Source organism: Archocentrus centrarchus, chromosome 23, assembly GCF_007364275.1.
Source record: "Archocentrus centrarchus isolate MPI-CPG fArcCen1 chromosome 23, fArcCen1, whole genome shotgun sequence".
In the NCBI taxonomy this organism is placed as follows: domain Eukaryota; kingdom Metazoa; phylum Chordata; class Actinopteri; order Cichliformes; family Cichlidae; genus Archocentrus; species Archocentrus centrarchus.
The window spans coordinates 6,947,530-6,969,305 of record NC_044368.1 but is presented as its reverse complement, the minus strand read 5'-3'; the positions used below and the strand labels follow the sequence as shown (position 1 = coordinate 6,969,305).

General features: G+C 41.5%; 1 protein-coding gene across 2 annotated transcripts in view; it reads left to right on the top strand.

The window, feature by feature from the left end:
- The first annotated feature begins 250 nt into the window (after positions 1–250).
- The window catches only part of pawr (PRKC, apoptosis, WT1, regulator), a 69,325-nt gene continuing 47,799 nt past the window's right edge, over positions 251–21,776 (top strand). Inside the window, exons 1-2 of one of the 2 annotated variants that reach the window (XM_030720457.1) lie at positions 251–383; positions 657–1,344. In XM_030720457.1, the coding sequence (XP_030576317.1) occupies positions 781–1,344 (564 nt within the window). In that variant the 5' untranslated portion in view covers positions 251–383; positions 657–780. The remainder of the gene's footprint in view (positions 384–656; positions 1,345–21,776) is intronic. The other variant, XM_030720458.1, reaches the window with a different exon arrangement.

Below are 21,776 nucleotides of genomic sequence, written 5' to 3'. Positions count from 1 at the left end.
CATTATATTATTATAGGGTATTTACTGGGGAAGCATGAAATTACAGAAACATTATGACGAAAACATTACACTAATATATTAACCTATTAACCTTTAGTGAAATATCACTAAAGTACCGAGAAATATTGCCCAAGCCTTTACAAATAACCATAAACCTGGAAGCACCTGTGGGAACGCTAAAGGGTTATTACAGAGAGCGCCCTCTTTGCTTCGGCTTCAATCGGAAGTGCTCGTTCGTTGTCGGGCCCAACCGGTGTGTCAGAGGGCAGAGCGAGCTCAGCGGCTCACAGCGCTGCAGACGAGAGCCGTTCATGTGAGCGCAGCTCGGGCACACCTGGTCGGATCGTAGACAGCAGCTCAGCGACCCAGACAGCTTCACTCAGGTGAGTTTCTACCTGCATTTATAACTTTGCCGTTCTCTCATCAACTTCTCCATACTTTGACTTTCTTCTTTCGGGGGAAAGTTTCCCTGAAGATAAGCGGACCGTGGAAACGTTTAGGAAACTTTGTTTTTAAAAAAAAAAGAAAAGAAAAAAAAGGGTTAAATACGCCGAGTGCCGAGACGTGGGGAAAAATACCTCTAGGCTTTGGGAAGAAGCCATAATAAATAGTTCAGAGTTTATTTGTCTTGACTTTATTTTCATTCTACCTTCCAGCAGCTCCCGAGTTAATCACTTGAGGAATGTGGTGCAATTAGGACGGTGGCCCAGAGCTGAAAATTCATATCAACTTCAACTTTAAGTTACTTTTCACCAACTTTGAACTTATCAAAAAGGGATCATGGCTACAGGCGGATTTAAGTCAAACGCCCCGACAGACTTTTTGGAGGAGTGGAAGGCAAAACGGGAGAAAATGAGAGCCAAAATGCTGGGGGACATTGCCGCAGCTACCGGTAATCCCTTAGGTGCCAACAACACAAACAGCGGCAGCAGCCGCCAGGGCGCTCCTCCGGCCACCGAGCTCACCAACAACGGCAACCCGGACCGAAGTGCCTCCGCTGGGAACTGCCACCCCTCTTCCTACTCTGTGGCTCGGTCCTCCTCTGGCACAGCTCTAAAGAGACCCGAGGAGGAAATGCACCACCCCGTGGCACCCTCGGCCACCCCGGGGAGCAACCTGAAGAAGGCCCCGCCTCAGCCGGAGAAGACTCAGTGCGCTTCCCCCCAGGACTCCACTCCCATGGCTTGCAATGACAGTGACAAGGAGAGCCCGTCGCCCAGCAGCAAGGGCAAGGAAAAGAAGAGCACTGGTCCCAGCGCCAGAAAGGGGAAAGGACAGATCGAGAAGAGGAAGTTAAGGGAAAAGAGGAGATCAACAGGTGTTGTGAGCATACCGTCCAATGAGGTGAGTCAGCCATCACGTTGTTTTGAAAAGCACATTTACCTTTTGACTGGCATACCTGGGGAGGTCAGGGCTTCACCTCAGCAGAATGGGTCTAAATGGGTATTTTGGGATGGAGGTGGCTGTCATAACATTTTTTTTTTTGGTCACATTTTTCTGTGATCATGGGGGACTTAGCTGAAAAAATTCTTCTTTATTGAAAAGAAAGTTTGAGAACCACTGCTGGGGGGTCAGAGGTTATCTTTGGTGTACTGTGTCTGACTATTAGTGACAGGTCAGCCTCTTCTATGTGGAAATGGGTGGATGTAAACTTGTACTGCTGTAATCAGACTTTCTCTTTGGTAACTTTGTTTTGTTAAAAAAAAAAGTGGCTTCTGTGTGTTGCACTTCCATAAATATTATATCCCAAAGAACAAAAAAAAAACCAACAAAAAAACCCCCACTTGTTTTCCTAAACTCCACATTCCTCCCATACATGTGTCTGGTTTAATCGACCCTCTGTAGAGAGAAATGAATGCAGCTCTCAGATGGTGGGAGAGAAAAGGAGGCAGGCAGGGAGGGAGGGTGGAGGTGTACAATATGTGTGTTGCACATTCATTCTTACTGAATTTAAATCATGTCACACTCCTGCCTGATTCCTGTGGTTCAGACACATGCAGGAACTCTGATATGAAGCTAGGCCAGCACTATGATTGTGTATGCTCACACACTCTTAATAAACACACAGTCAAATTATACAGAAATTCTCAAAACAGATGCCTTTTTTTGTAAGGAGATTATATTCTGATGTGTTTCAAAGTGGTCCGTAACCACCCTTCATTTTCCTATTTGATAGCCACCCAGAACAGTGTGCCCCTGGGGCAGCACAACTTGGAGTTTGACCAGTCTGTCAGTTGGCGCTCCACATCCTGTTATTAGGTGCTCAGCAGTGCCGATCAAAGCCGTTTGAAAACTGGTCACAAGCCAGGCTGTAATGCTGGGCTTCAGCACTCTGGGCTGCGCCAGATATGCTAGATCGAGCCCATAGGCAGCTGATTATGTAGTAAAGTGGGCGAACCGTCTATTATTGGGGGAGGTAATCTGATGAAGTGGTGAGCTGATTTGTGTGAGCGGGGCAGAGAGAAAGAACTGGAAGCAATGTGGTCTGAGAAAGTTTGCAGAACTTCCTGAGTCAGGCTCTTATATCTGTGATATGTTTGAATGCCTGAAAGTTTAAAAAAAAAAAAAAAAAAGATGGAGGGTTTTGGTTGCTGCATTTGGAACCTAAACCCCAAATGTCGTCAAGAGGTCCAGCTTAGTGACTCTAATTAGCTGAGACGAGTCCTTATTTTCCAAACGGTCATTGCTGGTATTGAGGTATGCGTGTCCAATGCTCTCATAAAGTAAACTATTTATATAGCTTAATTCCCATCAACGCTTTACAATTCCTGTTAATGTTCTCTTTTAATTGTGCTTTTAAAGTTAATTATGTACTGAGTTGAAGCCTCAGTGAGGCGGACCACTAAATTTGGTAAATAAAATGACAAACACCATGCAAATAAAAAAAGAAGCTCATTGCCAAAAGCAGTGCTATTCATGTGATTGCCCTGATTGATAGATAAATGTAGGTTCTTATCATTCTGTGCCCGGGGTGAATGCTTCGTCACCTGGAGTTAGATAACAGTGATTAAACAGTTTCTCTTGGCCTCTGTTAGCGGTGATCAAATTGAGACCTAAAGTTCATCAAAGATCGATCTTTGATGAGGTACCTCAGCTGGTAAATTACATCAGTGTGTCTGAAAAATATGTTATTGGCATTTCATATCACATTCACCCCTACAAACTGTTTTTTTTTTTTTTTTTTTTTTTTTTACAGTTGTATGTATACTGTAAGAAGGTTCATAGAGTAATTTCTTCTGAAAATCAGCTTTACTCTTCTTTCTCCTTCTCCCTCTTTTACACAAACACCCACACTCTATCACAGTGTCACAATTTGGGTTGCAGAAAAGTGCTCCCGCACAGATCAGTGGAGGTCATAATTCTGTTTACTTTGAGGCTTATTTGGGTTTATATCTGGGCACAGCGCTCTCATTCGCCTTTATATATTTACCACTTTTCAGTCGTGCTGCACGGAGGCCGCCGATGCTGAGGAAGTGCAATCAAACCAGATGATTACCATGCCAGAGTTCAACTGAACCATGCCCAGACTCATCTCTTTCAGCGGGCCAGGCTATGGTTGTGCTGACCTGAGCATAAAGCAAAACGCTTGTTAGTGAACTGGACTTAGGGCTCAAACATGCTGAGCACGTTATGGATCACCTAGTGTTAGTACACCATTAAAGGGCTCTCCTATAATCAACCTCCAGCATCTTAAATTTGTCTTTAGTATTTCCAGACTTTCTAAGGATGCAGTTTTAAGTCATTTTCCTGCATTGCCTCTGGCATAGTGGCCTGTTCAGGAAAAGCTAAAGAGATGCAGTTTACAGTTATTATATACCTCATAAACACAAACATGACACTCAACTTAAACAAAAAACTATCAAAAGTATAATTTTCAGCTGTTGTTTTGTTCTGTTAGTAACCAGCTTCTCCTTTTTATCCATACTGAGAAAACTAAGTGCTACAAGAATCATTAATAGGCTTTTATTGTTTTAATGTAATACTCTTGTCTTTTTTTTTTTGGCATTTAAAACTGTTCACCCAACTGTAGCCACTAGCACTGAATAACTCAAGTTTTCTAATGCAGCTTTAATAATGGAAGCTTTATGTCGTGGTCTGAGATCCTGTGAGTTTTGCACACAGATGGAAACACACACAAAAAAAATGCAGAAACCGGTTGTCTGGCAGATGGATTCCTTTTGTGAAATGTTTTCTCTTTTCTCCTCCTGTTGGATGTAAAAAGAACCAAACTATGCAAATGAAGACTTCCTCACACAAGGTCCCCTTTGTGATGTGAATATTAGTGGACAGGTGTGAATAGAGATGCCTGGGATTATCTCCCCACTCGTTCTGTGCGGTATAATAGCTGCTGAGCGGGATTTCATAGCATCCGGGGAACCCAATCTTCTGCCTGTTGAGGCCTTAATGGCTCGATAAAAGCTCCCAAGCTTTGCTGGAGAAAAAGATGCTTCTGCATTGCATCAGTCAGTACCTCCTCCAGCAATCCAGGATGGTGTCTCCTTTCTTTCACCCTGCTCGCTGCCGCAGGTCCAAAGCCATTGTTGCTGATGCTGACCTTTGACCTGCTCACCACATTCTTATGCATCCGAGGAATGCGAAAAACAAGAGTGCGCATTCAGTGCTGAGGTCTCTTGTCTGAAAGTGTTTTGGGTTGCGATGTGTGTTTCCCATCGGGTCACGCCGCCTGCGGTCTCGTGTTGATGATTCATGTCGCTCATTGTGCTGCTGCTTTTTTATGACCTCAGAGTTATGAGGTTGTGGTCAGACACTCCAGCCAGTGAACGTTGTTTCATGTACACGGCTGAGTCTGCTCTACAGAGACTGCTGGGGAGTGTGGCGTTATCCGGCCCCTCGCAGCTATTTGTCTGTAGCGTCACTGAAGAGGAGGTCAATGGGTTTAAGGTGAAACACTGTGCTGGGTGCTCACGCAGTTAACACTCTGGTGATAGGGAGATATGGGAGACAAGAGGGGTCCTTGTTTAACCCAGTATTTTATGAAAGCACAGGGTTGTTAATACACGTTATGCTTCATGCAAACATATTTTACGCATGAGCCAGAGAAAAACTAAACTAAAACTAGGTGTTAGAAAAGCATGTTTTCAGCTGAAATAAATATCAGAAGAACTGACTACAATGATATTGTGCACTAAAAGGAAAATATACAAATTTAGTCTTGGTCAGTTTGGCCAAATTTGCTCGTACATCGATCATGAAAAAGTAAGGCAAGCATCTGAAACTAATACAAACTAATCTAAAGATTTTTAAATAATAAAAATGAATCCAAAATGATCAAATCCAGTCTGGAAACTAGCTGAAAATGTACTGAATTGATGACAAAAGTTGACCAAAAAGGAAAAAAAAAAAGTAAAATACAAAAGTGTTAACTCTGTATCCAGCCTCTGTTAGGTGACTAAGGATGTAGGGGTACACAAAATAGTTTAATTTGTCCCTAGGGGTTAATTTGAAGTACATATAATTGTTTTCTGTATGACTTTATCAGCCTCTCACATAACTGGAGCAATTTTGGCCTGCTCTTCTATATAATATTGCTTCAGTTCATTGAGGTTTGCGGACATTCATTTATGCACACCTCTCTTAAGGTCCCACCACAGCATTTCAATCAGGGTGAAGTCTGGACTTTGACTGTGATACTGCAACACCTTTGATTCTTTTCTTGTTTTTTTTCAGCCATTCTGCTGTAGATGTGCTGCTGTGCTTGGGAGTTATTTCCTGTGTGACCCAGTTTGGGCCAAGCTTTAGCTGCTGGACAGAGAGCCTCACATTTGACTCTAGAATACTTTGGTATACAGAGGAGTTCACAACCAACTCAGTGACTGCAAGGTGCCCAGCTCCTGTGGCTGCAAAACAAACCCAAATCATCATCCCTCCACCGCCGTGCTGATGGTTGGTGTGAGGTGTTTGAGCTGATATACTGTGTTTTGGCGCTCTGCATTGTGGCCAAACGTGTCCCTTTGGTCTCGTCTGTCCAAAGCACATTGTTCCAGAAGCGTTGTGGTTTGTTCAGATGCAACTTTGCAAACCTAAACCGTGCTGCCATGCTCTCTTTAGAGAGGAGAGACTTTCTCCTGGCAACCGTTCCAAACAGGCCATACTTGTTCTTTTTTCTAGTTGTACTGTCATGAACTTTAACATTTAACATGCTGAGGCCCGTACAGTCTGAGATGAAGCTCTTAGAGTTTTTTTTTACAATTTCTCTGCGGATTGCACGAGCTGGGTGGGACCTTGGCGTGAATTTGCAGGGGCGCCCACTCCTGGGAATATTGTCAACATACACCTGAATGATCCACACATGCAAACTGCCAAAAACCTCTGCTTTTATAGAGGTGCTCGCATTTGCTGATGATCAGTTGAGTGCATTTTACTAGCAGTACCTGGCTGCTACCTCATTTCACATGTTCAATGGCAACATGTGAAATGGCAACAGCAAGTGTTGGTTTAGCAACAGACCTGCTGTAAATATGTGTAAAAACAGCACACCAAGAGAGATTTTGTGTTTGAGTCACATGACGCATTACTGACAACTAAAAATGGTGTCAGAGAGCAGTTCAGATAAAAGGACACACCTGAAATTGAGCTCATCAGCACTTGTCACAGGTATCCAGATCTGAGCAGAGTTTACGGTGAGCGAGCTGCAGTTTTATATCAACGGGATCTTGTCAGACTGTCCACGTCACCCTTAATGTTTACAGACTGTTACGGCTCAGTATGTTGTGAGAATGCTTCAGTGGTCGTCATCTTTCTCTTGTTTAGGTTCATGTATACCTCATAATGTAGGCTGGGCGCTGAACATCAGTGAGCTTTTAGCACACAAATGTAATAAATAAATCAATCCACTGAGGCACTCAGTGCAGTATAGTCATCATTAACTTAAATTTAACAATAAAGTCATCGCTGTAATATCAACTTTAGACATGCGCTGTCTCCAAAGTCCCATACTGTGGGTGCAATTGTTACAGAAATTACAGGTATGTGATGCAGAATGCAAAACAATCAGAAAGATTTTAGCTGCCCCAAAGCTACTCAAACATATCATCTGACATCCCTGAAAAAAATCTGGGCCCGTATGTATGTCTGCATTCACACTGAACTCTACACAGTAAAGTATCTAAATGTATATGAAGGGCAGTGTGTCGCATATGTAATCAGGTTTTGGCATCAGTTCTTTGATCTGCTCTCACAGATACAGACTGCACTGACATTAGTCAGCAAATGCCTTAAATTCAAACACCCCTGCCTTGTTTGTTCCCAAATTAGTTTCTGCTCCATTTTGTTCTTTGGAGAAGTTCATTGAAGGGTGAGAGTTTGGACAAAGGCCATGCTGAGGGCAAACGTTGGGTTCCTTCCAACCCAAATCCAGATGCAGGGAAAAGGTCTGAAAGTGGTTTAACAAAGTGGTCGAAGATGAGCAGTGGTTTTTTTTTTGTGCTGAACTGTCAGTTAATAGATTAGTATTATGTCGTGATGTACTCCTGATCAATTAACTGATTACCCATCTAATCACTGTATCTTTTTACAAGACATTAAATTTATATGACTTTACTCCTCCGGCTGCTACAGAATCAGTACATATAAAACTTGTGTGGTCGCTTTACTACTCCCTTGCTCTTATTTTTAAAGTTAAAGCTAACCAGCTAGCTTCGGCCCTTATGTTTCCTTCCTTATTTGATGGGCATTTTGCTATTGTGGTGGTCTTCAATATCGTTCAGCTTCCTCTCCAGTGAGTTGGACAAACTCCAGCTCCATGGTCTTGAGCTAAATTATTAAAGACTGGAGTATCGATAAACTCGGACATTATTAGTACTGCTTTTGTTAGTGGACAAATTAAGATTGCTTTGTTTGTTAAACATATTTACTTGTGCCTCTTCAAGCCTGTTAGTAGAAGTAAGTTAAAACAAGTGCAGTTCTGTAAATGCTCAGCACAGAAAAGCTGGATAAAGTTTAAAGCTGCAATAAACTGACAGTAGAAATTAAAGTCTGCAGTAGTTTGCTTATTAAAGGCTCTCAGTTCACAGCTGGACAAAAGCATGCAAGAATGTAAATTGTGCATAGGGTGGAGTGTGCTTCGCTTGCTTTTTTAAAACCCTTCTCCAAACAAGGTCACATCATCACAGTAAATACCACAGGGATTTTATCATCGGCTTAGGTAAGCATGGGGCTATTTGGGCCGGGTGCTTTGTTTCCTTCTTTTCACTTGTTGGTTGAACAGCAGGAATGCTAACCTGTTTAATTAAAACACATGTACTCAAAAGTGAAATCCCCCAAGCAAGAAATACCAGCTTCCAGGGAGCGAATTTTGTTTGGTTTACTTAAAGGAACAAACTGAAATGTTTATGAGAGCCACTGTTTCTGGAAGTATTTCAAAGCGGTGGCTGCGTAACCCCAAAAAAAAAAAAAAAAAAAATGAAGGAAAGCTCAGCACAGGAAGGAAAGAGCTGATCTGATCCTGCGATGAAGTCTTTACCAGCTCACCAGGCACCTGGGGGTCTATCATCACCTCATAAAGCACACAGCACCCTTGTAATGGGCTGTGGCACGTGGTTTAGCGCCGTTTGTAAGACCGTTACATAAATGCTTGCTCCCATTAAAGTGACCTCTGACCAGGTGAGCACCCATTATACTGTCAGAATACATCAGATCAGTGCTAAAGAGGCTGTGGGAGGGAAATGTTTGCGTGTGTGTGTATTATGACTGCATGTTTGAACAGTTAAAAAGCTTGATAAATCATTAAAAGAAGCCAAAAGGAGAATGTTTAAAGTCCTGAAAGTAGCATAAGTATATAAATTTGTCTGCTGTCAAACAGACAGCAATACCGCTTTGCCACTGATTTATATCTGCTTATATTTAGTAAGTGGGCCTCATGAAACCACACAAGCTTTTTCTTACAAAAAGGAGTTTAACAAATCTTCAAAACGGATTCAGGTTTTTTTTTTTGTGCCCGTTTCGATTCATACCTTAGATTGCTTAGAGGTTATAAACAAAATGTGTGGTAAAGCAGGCTCGTCCAGCACAGGACTGATTGCTTTATCTTGATTACATCATGAACAAAAATAAACTCATTCTGATACTCACCCGTTACCTGAACGTAAGCTCTCACCAGATGGAGGATGGACTGTGATACAATAATGTGGAGATTTGTAATGAGATTCCGGTTTTGGTTTAAGAAATGTTACAAACCTTCTTACATGCGATCTAGGTCTAAGAACAACTAAAACACAAAGAGGGGAAAAAGGGTCACAAAACAAGTAAAATTAATTCAGCTAAAGAGAAATAAGATACAATAGGCAAAATAAACTTTAGTGAAAACATAAGCAGTCTAGTTTGAGGTAACAAGACGTGTTTAAATAAGCAAAGGGATGTGAAGGAGTCACACTGCAAGATGTCACTAAAAATGTGGACCATCACATACTAATAGGTGCATTTCAGATCTCAAAAGATCTCTTGACATTTACTTTTTTCTGTTTTGCTGCCATCTGCACACATGGCAGGTTCAAAGAGTCTTTTATCTAGGTCACTGCGCTTTAGTTATGTCAGTTCAGGGACTTTGGAGAGCAGACTGTAGATTATTACCGAAGAACGACGTACCCCCTGCACGGCACGCACAGAAATGTACGGTCATGCAGAATTTGCTCAAGTCTTGCGGAGTGAAAGTTTTCCAGCATGTTTGCCTGCAGCCCGGCTCGTCTTTAAGTTGAGAGCTCACTTAATTTTATCACAGATGTGATCAAGTATAGGTGATGCAATCAGACTCAGTGCGGATGTCCACTCGCACTGATTTGTTTGTATAGATAGTGAAGCATGTAGACTTGTGTCTGAGACTTTTGCATTGCTACTTGAGTGACATAATTGGTATCTTTCTGGCTAATTTGTAACTCTCGAGTGTGTAGATATCCAGGGATTTGCGATCAATAAAGGTATTGTTGTATTAGTGTCAGCCTGGAGTTTTAAAACAAGCCCCCTGAATAAAGCAGAAAATGATTGATCCTGTGGAGTTTGCATTGGTCAAATGTGGTAAACGCTTTATTTAATTATTATTTTTTAAGCATAAACCAGTTTAACTGAGCACGCGCCATCCATAAGCCATGCAAATGTTTAACAAAATCCATTCTGACTGTTTTCTCTGCAGGCGCGAAACGATGTCAGAGTGAATAGCCTCGTCCTCATCTGACCTTCAGTTTGGGCCGTTGCTTTGGCTTCATAGTTCATGTCTGTCACTTTTTACTTACTAATTTTGCACCTTATTGTTTAAATTTAAATCAGGATTTTGCAGAGTCTCTGTCATAATTCATTCCCCCTTTATTTTCGTTTCCTTACCAGTATTTAAGCTGAGAAAACAAACATGATCTAGTGTGTTTTGCGGTAACTGGCATGCGGTGTTTTTTGTGGAACCACGCAGAGATGAATGATAATCGGTTTCATGCTTCCGCTTTTTTGGAAACGAGCCTCCCTCCTATGTGTAGTTGTTGGGAATCATTCTGTATTTTGCTGCAGGGTGTCGTGCTGGTTTGACCGCATGCAGACACACACACAACGCTGACCTGGCAGGGGGTGTTAAGTAACAAAGTTGGGGATCAACAGAGCGGGCGAGTGTTGTGACTTGGTGCGTCTGCAACATGTAACCTACTTGTCGGACATTCCTGTGTGTTTGCTGACGACTGTGGGGAGTTTTTGTGAGTCAGCCCTAATCAGGCCACTCTGTGGAGACATTTGGGAGCTCGTCTGTTTGTGTTCATTAAAGTAGAATTACTTAGACCCAAGTCTCCCATTCCCACTCTCTTCTATTTTACAGTCTGGGCCACATTTGGTAGCTTCTGAATGCTTTGGTGTGTGCTCTATGTTCAAAGGATATTTCAGATTACGTTTTAATTTTTTGTTTTTAAGGGGGACTTTTTGCAAATTCATAAGCAATACTGTCATCATGCATTTAGGCGCTCAGCTTTCTTCGTAATAGCTACAGATAAATGGATTAAACTGCCTGATTATTTGAGGGGCTGCAGCATTTCTAAAAGTTTGCTAAAATCTGCTCAGCATCTTTAAATCGTCTCGACTTTGTCCACAAAGCATCTTTGTTGTGCCATCATGTGTAGTTTTGTATTGCATGTTTTCTGTGTTCATTTCTTGGATTTCTGTATTTTCTTCTAATGGTTGCATGTTAGCTTAAGGTTTTAATCCCATGTTTAGGAGGTATGCACTGTCCCTTTTTTTTTTTTTTTTTAATTGGCAAATGATAAAATGTATTAATTCATTCAAATATGATTAATTCAGTCATACAGCCTTTTTTGGTCTGATTTGATATTAGGTTATGTTACATAGCTAGTTTAAACTATGTGTTTAAACTAATGTTTGTGTAGTTTTACTTTGAGTCATGCCAGACAAACAGCAAGCACCAATCAAAGTAGCAATGCAACAATTGAAATAGACATGCTACAATACTAAGTGCATAATTATTTGTGGCATTTTTTTATGTAACATCCAGAGTTCGGTAATGGTTCAGTCTTTCTAGAATAAAAATGGGACATCAATGTCCATGTGACTAGGAAAAATCAGTGGTTGCCTGATGATTGCATTTTTTTTTTTCTGTCAGACTGTTTACAAGTAATTGTTGTGATCAACTAGTTGCCTGAAGGTTGACCGTGCAGTACTCTCAATGTCTGGGTGACTACTTTCGATTGCAAGAAGATTGCCTGATGGGAGACAACCTGTCTCCAAACAATTGCTCTCCAGCTCTGACTGCCTGCAATCACTCTCAGACAAAGGTTTGCAAAAAAAAAAAAAAATGCTGTCTAATTTATAAACACAGACAGATTGTCATCACGCTGTAATCTCCCGGTCAGTCTGAAGGCTCAACTCAACCAGTTACCAACTGGTTATATTTATATATATAAGCAAGGTTGCCAAGCCCCTTGTAGTTAAGTCACTGTATTTCAGCAACTATGTTACTATTTGTGGAGAAATTCCTGTTTTGCAAACTGATAGCAGACTGACTGAGAATAATAGAAAAAGGAAAATGAAAAGATTATGACCAAAAAAATGGCACAAAAAAAATCCAAGTCCAGGCACTCAAGGTAGGTTTTTAAAAGTAATAAAAATGTTTCATTTTAGTGGGCTGAAATAAAGGCATTTTATTACTTATAAAACCTGCCTCGAGTGCCTGGATCAGAAACAAACCTGTTTACGGTTTGGTGTCCTTGTGGAAATGTGGAGTCAATAGTTCCTTCAAAGTGAGAACTCTGTAAATGTAAAGGTGCAGTTGCACCTCTGTCAGTTTTCAGAAGCCAAAAATTAAATCAGTAATCTGTCCTTTGAGCAAGTTTAGCTAACTTGTGATCAGTTCAGTCTCAAATGTAAAACATTTTTTATATTTTGATCAAAATGATTCAAAAAGAGATTCCTTTTTTGATGCCGCCACAGTCACAGCGCTGCTCACGCTGCTGTTGTATTGCATTAGGGACAATAAGCCTGGGCTATATTTGCATGAGTGAATGCACACTAACAGGCTGATTTTTGTCTGCGGGCTAACAGGTTTCACGCACTGCCTCTGGTTATGTCACCATGGGACCCGTTCAGAGTGTCCTCTGAGCATCACTGTTATCAGAGGAGCTGGTTTTACACGTGTAACCGCACTGGCCGAGCGATGGACAAACACGATTAGTTTTGGTGTGTGTGTGTGTGTGTGTGTGTGTGTGTGTGTGTGTGGGGGGGGGGTAGTGCTGCTGAATAGGATGTTGTTTCAAATATTGCCGGTGCTTTGTTTGGCTAGTTTTCTTCTTTCCTCACTGTGGAGAGGACAAACATCATTTTCATAAACTGAACTGCAAAAACCACATATTTTAATATTAAAGTTCAGTGGTGTTCTTGGCGCACGGGTTGCCTATGAATGAAAACAAATCAGATTTATTAGAACAAGTTGTGTGAGAATTTATGTGGTAATTTTGGCTCCAGTAGAAATGCCAGTGGATTGAATTAATTTTCTACTTTCTCCTGAAAGTCAGATAGCTATGAAGGATATTCTCCGCATGCGTGGCTCTTTGAAACATTACACATAGGCCACAGAAAGTCACACTTCAAAAAGACACAGTGTTGAAAACACGGCTCAGTGAAAGGGCATGGAATGCATGCAGTTGAACCCTTGAAATTGAATAAATATGTGGCTCTAAACTGCCAAACGCATGAAGCCTTGATCTTTAAGCTTTTCTCCACAAGAAAGAAGCCAGAAACTGGCTTCAGTCGAAAGAAGGCCTTACAGTACCTGCTCTCATGCTCCTGCCTTGAAGCTTGAGTGTCTTTGTGTTTGTGGATGTACTCGTGTGTGTGTGTGTGTGTGTGTGTGTACAGTTTTACCAAGGCATTGTGCCACTTTGAGACACAACTGCTTACAAAATGCTATCCTCTTGTTGACTTGGAGAAAATACTTTATATTCGTGTAATAAAGGCATTCTTGATTCTTGATTCATTTCCTTCATTTTTTTTGAGCCCACAAAGTGAAATTGTGTGGCGCAGCTTGCAAGACCAACCGTTCAATAGTTGTATGCATTGTTCTAGTGAGTAATGAGCAAATATTTTTATGGTTTTCACCACAGTGAACTTCAGCGCAACCAGGCCACCAGAGTGTTCTGCTATCATCGTAAAAATCTAATAAACTTTTATGAACTAAAGGGAGCTATTGTGTGCTACTTCACACAGTGAAATGCCTCGTATTTAACAACCTAAGCTGCAGTGTAGGCGTTTATCTAATTAGCAAAATTATCATAAAATGAGATGCATAATCAGCCCACTGAAATGCATATTTTTTTAAAAAGTGTTAGACATTAATTTAAAGTTAAATAATCACTGAGCAAACAAAGCAAAAAGTGGTTATGAATATAAAAATTACATTTTAACTTTCATACATTGGAGTGAAGTGCAAACAAACACCTGCATTTTCAACTGCATCTTTTTTTTAGAAAATCTGACACTCGTATACGGCCCGTTGTGCTCCCCATCATAATCTGTACCACTTCTTATCAGACAAATGCCTCCAGAATAACCAATATAAAAGCAAAGATGGATCACAGTCATTAGTTTCTCCTCTAACAGAAGAGAGAGCCTACTGAGGAAGATCACATTTAGTCTTCAAACGGCACTCTTTAATTGGTTATGACATGAAGGCTTTTGATCAACGCCTTTCAGCCGTTTGAGGCCGACCTTTGTCCGTCTTTGGTGAATAAACGTTTGATTACTTGTGCTGTACTTACAGTAATGTAGCAAGATGTTGTAAACTTAACTGTCCACTCTGAGTCATGCAGTGGAACAGATGCAAAAACACAGTGAGGGGAAAAAACTAAAACAACTACCAGCAGGACAGCCTGGACAGGTTACCAGTCAACACTCACGCTACGGCTAATTTAGAATTACCAGTTAACCTAGCATGCATGTCTTAGGACTGTGGGGAAAAGCTGGATTACCTGGCCCCCAGCCAGCCAGTGGATTTGAACCCAGGATCTTCTTGCTGTGAGGCAGCTGTGCTAACCTTTGCACTTTTGGTTTCTTGGGGGAGTGCAGAGGTCCCATTCTGTGGTGTTGACAGAGTTGGAGGAAATATGTTGTCAGGTCCCTTTAGGTTTTACCTGCAAGAGAAGATCTATTTAAGTGGCAACACGGATGATGGTTGCTGCTTATGCTGGCAGGACTACCAAATATGAGATGTGACTTTAACGATAATCTTTCATTAAAATGTATTAATCTGTAGTATAAATGCACAAAACAGGTGTCCTCCCCATTCTCCTTGTGCTTTTAGCAAACTCAAAATAAAAAGATAAAGTGTGGACTCTCTAACCACGTCATCTGTGGACTCGCATGTGCGGTCAGACAGGCTGATCATAAATAATGTTTATCAGTGAAAGAGGAAAAACAAACATGCTCCATGTTGCAGCTGAAACATCTGTTGCCACTGTTAAGTTGCTCTGTGTTATTCCAACATGCTCTCTGCCTTCACACAGACGGCATGTCCAGTAAATTAATTTAAGATGCCCGTCATTATCAGAAAAGGAGGTCACAGCACAGAGCGGGATCTAGACGCTGTAATTTGTGCGCACTTTGATCTCCGAACTTCACACATTGGCCCGATCATCGCCCCACTTTCTACTCTAATCACGCTGATTATTTGTCATGATACTTTAAAGCCTCGTGAATATTAAAAATATGAAAAATAAAAAATCCTGTCCTTCCCCTTTATGGTAATACTTTCCAAAAAAAAAAACAGGCAACTAGTTGATCACAACAATTACTTGTAAACAGTCTGACAGAAAAAACAAATCATGTCTTTTCAGTGTGTTCTCAGTAATTGAGGAGGGTTGACAAACGTGATTTGCAATGCACTGGAAGAGAACAACTTGTTATGAGACACTCAGTGAAGTGCAGACAGACCATGTAATTTCCTCCATGTTATTTTCCTCAGGGGTCTGCGCGCTCACCCCTTTAATTTTGCATCATCCAGGCTCTGTGCAAGTAAACTATGCACTAAGCCGATCCCAGCAATGGAATAATTCAGACCCCGTATTTTGTTCATTTTTTAAAAAAAAAGAAATCTTCACATCTTTATTGATTGAAAATTCTAGCTTTTTCTAACTGCTGCTGTCCGACCTTAACGCCTCTGAGTGAAAGTTGAACAGACAGATGCAGACACGTTTCCGTCATGCCTTTAGACGAAGCCCGTCAGAGTGGTAAATTTTAGCGTTGTGTGCCTTTGAGCCTTCTCTCCTTCTGCGGGTATTAACCTTTGCCTGTGGTGCTGACGGCCTTCTAAAAGATTCATAGCCAATGAAACGTCTCTTCAGTGTGACAGATTGGATTTTCATCACAAGCCACCCTGGTTTGATTGTATGCTTTTTACTGTCTACCTAGCCAATCCTGCTTTTCCACCAGCAGCTCCTTGTTTTGTTTCTGTCTGGTCCTTTTCTTTTCTGTATTTCATCTTTCTTGTGGTATTTGGCCTCTGGACCCTTAAGGTTTATTTTCCTGTTTCTGTTTGCTCCCTCCTCCAGTTCTAATAAAAACCCTGCTGTCTTCAGCGATCTCCTCAAACAGCTCATTAGCAAATCAGTCCCCGAGCCTGCATGGATGCACAGCTATTTGTTTGCATCTAATGACTTCAGGCTTCAAGCTCATAAGTAAACATGAGGTATAACTGTGCGTGTGGCCCGTGTGCCCTCTCTTTTGCCGCAGCTTTATTTTTTTCTCTCTCTCTCCTTCTTTTTAACGCTGGACCAGTAGCCGAATGCGGAGCTGTCCGGGGCGCGATGAATGGGTCGGTGTCACCAGCTCTCTCTGTCCACGGGGCTGGATTTATCTTCCTCGTGTCGGCCTCAAAGGTCACACAATCAAGTGCAAACAGTTCTTGCCTCAACATTATCTAGAGGACAGAGAGAGAAAGCCTAGCCTGTTCTCCTGGAAATTCTTTGAGACATTCCTGAATGTAAACTGTGCATTTTAGGTGTGTAAGAGCTTCATGATTCTCACAATAGGCATGGTGTTTACATCCAAGTGTGCCTGCCTTATCATAAAATGGAGCTATAGGGGGGAGTGTCATGTTAGGGGACCAAAGACTGGGCCTATAAAATATCTTGAGATTTTTTTTTTTACTGCTGTGGCTCAAAATGACCGAATTAAAGCAGCTTTAAAAAAAATAAAAATTTTAAAAAATCACATAAAACCCTCCTAAAACTGTCCACTTTGGGGAAAAATGAAAAGGTTTGTGGGTGTTTCTGCCGGTGCTTCAGTAACTACAAAATTCTATAGCCTCTTTACCTGAGAAAGGCTGTAATGTAACATAAGTGCCTCCTACAATGCCACAGTGTGCTGCCTGATGGTAAACCTGCAGCAGCTTTTGTGATATTCTATTGATTGAACAAGCATTTATTCTGGCAATTGAAGACAACATAAAACTGTGTGTGTGTGTGTGGTCGATATTCCTTTTATCATTTGGTCTAAGACAAAACAGAATGCTTTGTGCTCTTTAAGCTTTCGTTTAAAGATACAGATGATATGATTCCCATAGTGTCTTAAATCTTGGTCTTATTTGAGGGGTTGATTTATTCAGTCCCATATCAACCTGTGTGTTAACTCCATCATGATAAACTCGTGTATTTTGCTAGAAATGATTCCAAAGTTGATTGAGCCACCAACAAAGTGCAAGCAATTAGAAGGTATTTCAGGCTTGCTGTACCTGTTACCCGTCTAATATTCAGGAGAATTGTAAGGTGACTTGATTGTTGTTAATAGAACAATAGATAGAAAATAGAAAAGTGTATTTGACCACACTGCCTCTATAAGCCTCTGTCCCTCTTTTTTGTTTTGTTTTTTTTTTGGTTAGTTTAGGTACACTTAACACTAATTAAGAAAGTTGCATTTATCGTAACATAGTGAAGTAGGCCAGATATTGCTTTAACACATAAAATAATAATTCCCAGTATAGTAAATATAAACCTAATCTTTTCTTTATTCAGTCATTCAGGTCTTTACTCTAGTGGTAAATATATATGTGTCCTTTATGTCTAATTCAGCGCTATCTCTGGCATGTTTCAGTTCAATGTGTGGCCCTTCTTTTACTTAAAGTATGGCCTCTGAGAAGAACGCCGCCTCTGCTCCAGAAGAGCAGAAGGTGGTATTACTGTAAGAAACACCTAACCTTAAAATTCAATCATGTCTGCAGACTTGAAGTGGGAACCCGTCTCATGTAGGTGATGTAGTTGGTGTGACATGTGAAATTGAATTTCTTTTTTTTTTTTTTTTTTTTTTGCAGTCTTTATTTTTTTCTCCTCACTGCAGCACGATCTCGCCAGGGACCACTTTGCACAAACTGCAGTCTTCTGTGCTAAAAGCTTTTAATTTCCAAGCTCATGTACTACTTCTGTCTTGATAGTCAGGTGTAAAGGTGAGCCAGGCTTGAATTTTGAGTTGATTTGAAGTCTGTGTGGTGAACGAGCCAAAACCTTTACCAGCCCTTGCTATTAGCTGCCGGTGGGGAGTTCAGACTTTGCTTAGCATGACTCATGGTCTGGTTTGGTGTCTGCCAGCGGACAAACACAATGGCCCCTGTGCACAATGGTCCTGCCTCGCTCCGGCTGGAATGCAAAACATGCCTTAACGGTTTCCGATACTGTATATCTGAGGATTGTGTTACTCGGCAAGCAAGCAAGGTGCACTCCACAACATGCCCCCGGCCTACAAATGTACTTAATTATCATGACTTTGCTGCTGTTTGTCCTCTTCTGGCAGGATACTTTTATCTGTGATTTTTAACTCTTTAGTTTATTAGATCTGTTTGCTCCAATAGACGGTTTGAGCTCAGACCAATACTTGTATTACCAACCTTTAAAAAATATATATTTTTAGATTTATGTGGGCCTGTGCTGTCTGTTTAGGTTAGAAATATATCAAGAAAGGATGATTAGCATACACAGATATGGGCCAGAACTCTTTCTGCAAAGTAAAATGTCTTTTTTTTTTTTTTAACTACTTTTGAATAGGAAGGAAATGTTCTTTTAAACAGGAAGTGTTGACATGAGAAAATAGTGCTTCTGATGTCACTGCTTGGGAGTTGAGCTCCACCGGGACCTGCGGCAAATTCATGAACATTAGTGTGATTGTTGCGGCAGTGCAGCCTCAAGAAATGGCCAATCACATGCCAACTGTCAGGCTTATCTTTGTGTGTTCCAGATGTTTTTTTGTTTTTGTTTGTTTTTTTTTTACCCACTGGGAAAAGGGGGATAACTGGAACTGCTTCTGCTGAGAAATGAGATCCAAATTATTAACATGAAAAGTAAGAAACTCTCATTTTCCCACCCAACTTTATTGGTTCAGTCTCCTTCCACTCCTGCAGGCCGTTGTTGAGATGTTTACCGTCCACTCTTTTTAAGTAGGGATCTGGCATGTGTGTATGTACAGAAAGGAGGAGGCTAAATGGTGAGGGAGGTTGTGCAGCTGCGTGCGTCTCTTTTGTGTATCTGCTTCACTGCAGTCTCCGAATGCCTACTATGAAAATCCCGGTGAATCTCGAGTGCCTTAGAAGAGAATGATTTAGAATTGTGATTGATTTATTTTTTTTTCCCCTGGAGATCTGTTACATAATGTTACATTGCTTCTGTGCTGTTATGCAACCTTGCACAGAAGCCATCGTGACACCTCCGGCAGTATTTGATCAGAGCCTATTTTGGATGCATGGACAGGACTAATTTGCAAGGCACTAGCTGTCCAATTTTGTGTTTGATTTATAATTTCCAGCAGGAATCACAAACATTAATGGACATGTCTTGAGTTAGTTTGGGACCTGCTGTGTGCTGTCTGGACCGACGTGCTTTCCATTAATCTGGCTGTGTTTTCTAGCCGCTTTCTTCATTTGCATGCAAAGCCCTGCCACTCTCATTCTCTTTAAGCATTAGGACTGCCCTTCTCTCCTCGAGTGACACTTCAAAGAGCAGATAAGGAGCTCTAGCCTTGAAAAATTAAGAGGTTTCAATCAGCTGTCTGTGCTTGTATTTTATGTGGCAGGAGCTGAAACGGAATGCCTACGCTGTATAAAGTATTGACTTCACTTTTTAAAAACTTGGGAACATTTTGTGCAAAGGGTTGTAATTTGGAATCGTGCTGCAGCGTTACAGCTGATAATTATTTAAAATCTGTTTTTGCAGTTTGTTTAGGCTCTCTGGGCTTGGGTTTGACTTCAGCATGTGCCTGAATGCACACTCTCTGTACCACCCCCCCCCCCCCCCCACCCACCCCCCCCCCCCCCCAAAAAAAAAAAGCTCTGATGAACACTTGGGTTTATTCCAAGTATATCTATTATCAAAAATACTGAATTAATTCCCCCACTGGCTCTTTTTCCTTCACTTTACCCCCTCCTCCTCCTCCTCTTCTGCCTTGCATACATACCAAGTCCAACCCTCTTCTTTTCTCTTTACTCTGCTGAGCAAGATAAGCCGCAGCAGGGCGCAAGGTCATGGAAGAACTGCAGACTGGCAGCACCCGTTTCTGTCATGCGCTGGAGAGGACCAGTTCATTTGTCTGAGCCCACAGTGTAATTTTCCCAGAGCCTCACACATTCTCATGAATAACAAACAGGGCTCTGGTCAGGGGAGGGAGTTCACACTGGTTCTCTCTCCTTCTCTGCTTTCTCACCTCAGACCTTCAGGCTGCTTCTGAAAACCCCACAGACTTTATTGCAAATTTCTTGGGTGATCCTCTCTGTGGGCTAGGCATGAGCAAAAGGAGAAGCACGGTGAGGATGTAGTAAATCTACCTATCATGGAGGAAGAACAGAATGAAATAGCAGGTCTTTTTGCCCGAGGGCCAACATAGTAGAGCCCTAATTAATGCTTCTCAGCAGAGGAAGCTGACAATCCAATGTGGTATGCACAGACCTTTATTTAAAAGCCCATGATCCCCTTCTGTCAATACACGCCTGTATATTCTCTAAGGCACTGTTGCTAGCTGATATCTGTAGTCTTCACTCATGTTTGTTATTCATATTCTCTTTGTGTTGCCTTATCCAGGTTAGGGAAGGTTCCAGAGCTCTAATAGCCCTTGGCAAATCGAGTGGCTTTTCTAATCTGACATCCATGCAGGTTTTTGAGGAAAAACTGGCAAGTAACCCCCAACACGTAGGGGTGGGTGGGGGTGCAGCGATAACTATCCACATCCTCTCTCTTATTTGTATGTAAATATGGGAGTGCAGTGACGCATTGAATCAGCCCTTTAGAGACAGCTAGCAGGGAACGGAGAAGTGAAATTATATTGTTGCCCAGAACTCGTCGAGTCACTGCGTCTGTGCCAGTGTGCCGGGTGGGGTGAAGCGGTGAGGAATGCGCTAATCACGCTGCTGCGCTGCCCTGCCCTGGCCAGCCTCACTCTGCCTTTTGTCTGCAGTTGGAAACTGAAACAAAAACCACAAAGGGTACAACTATTTGTCTTTTTCTGAACAGCACGCTCTGACATAAAGTTCTGAGATAGTGGAATATGTTTGTCCTGTTCTTCCAGGATGAGCTGACACCCCCCCCCGAACTTCCAAATCCTTTCCTTTATTCTTGCTATGACAGGAATGTTGTGAGACAATTGGTAATCTGGCTTGAATCGTGCTACAGAGAACAATAAATTGTGTTCAGTGTCTTCTCTCAGCCTTCATGCGTCACCAGCATCTTCAGACTATTCATAACATTTTGGCTTAGTTGTGATATATGCAGTATGCAAACAGAAGCGACGTGTTTTGTAAGTCCTTGGTGTTTACCTAAAAAAAAAAAAAAAGTATTTATGAGATAATAAAGTCCACAGTTAAACGCAGCCAAAAACTGTCTGCATGGGAGCTGCATGCTTTACATAGCAACGAGCTGAAGCATAAAACTTACCGTTTCCTAGAGCACGCTGTGCTCTGCTTCCTGGTTGTAAAAGTATACTGCTGCTCTGGTGTCCTGATGTAATGTTGTAACCAGTCACATTTATACAAAAATAAATGTCAGGCTCCACATGGCTTGATGGTTCGGCCTCAAGCACAGCCCATATTTCATTAGGCTTACCTTATTTGCCTTCAGTGAATTTTTTCAGATTATTTTCCCTTTTGGAAATGAGGGATCGGCAGCAACAAGGAGAAAGCAGGGTTCTGAAGTGCTGTGAAATTTCAGAATTTCTTGCTTAAGGCATTGTCATCAGATTGAATTATTACTTTTTTTTTTTTTTGTAGTAAGTTAATTATATTTGGTTTGTTTTGCATATTTTTTTTCATGAAAAAG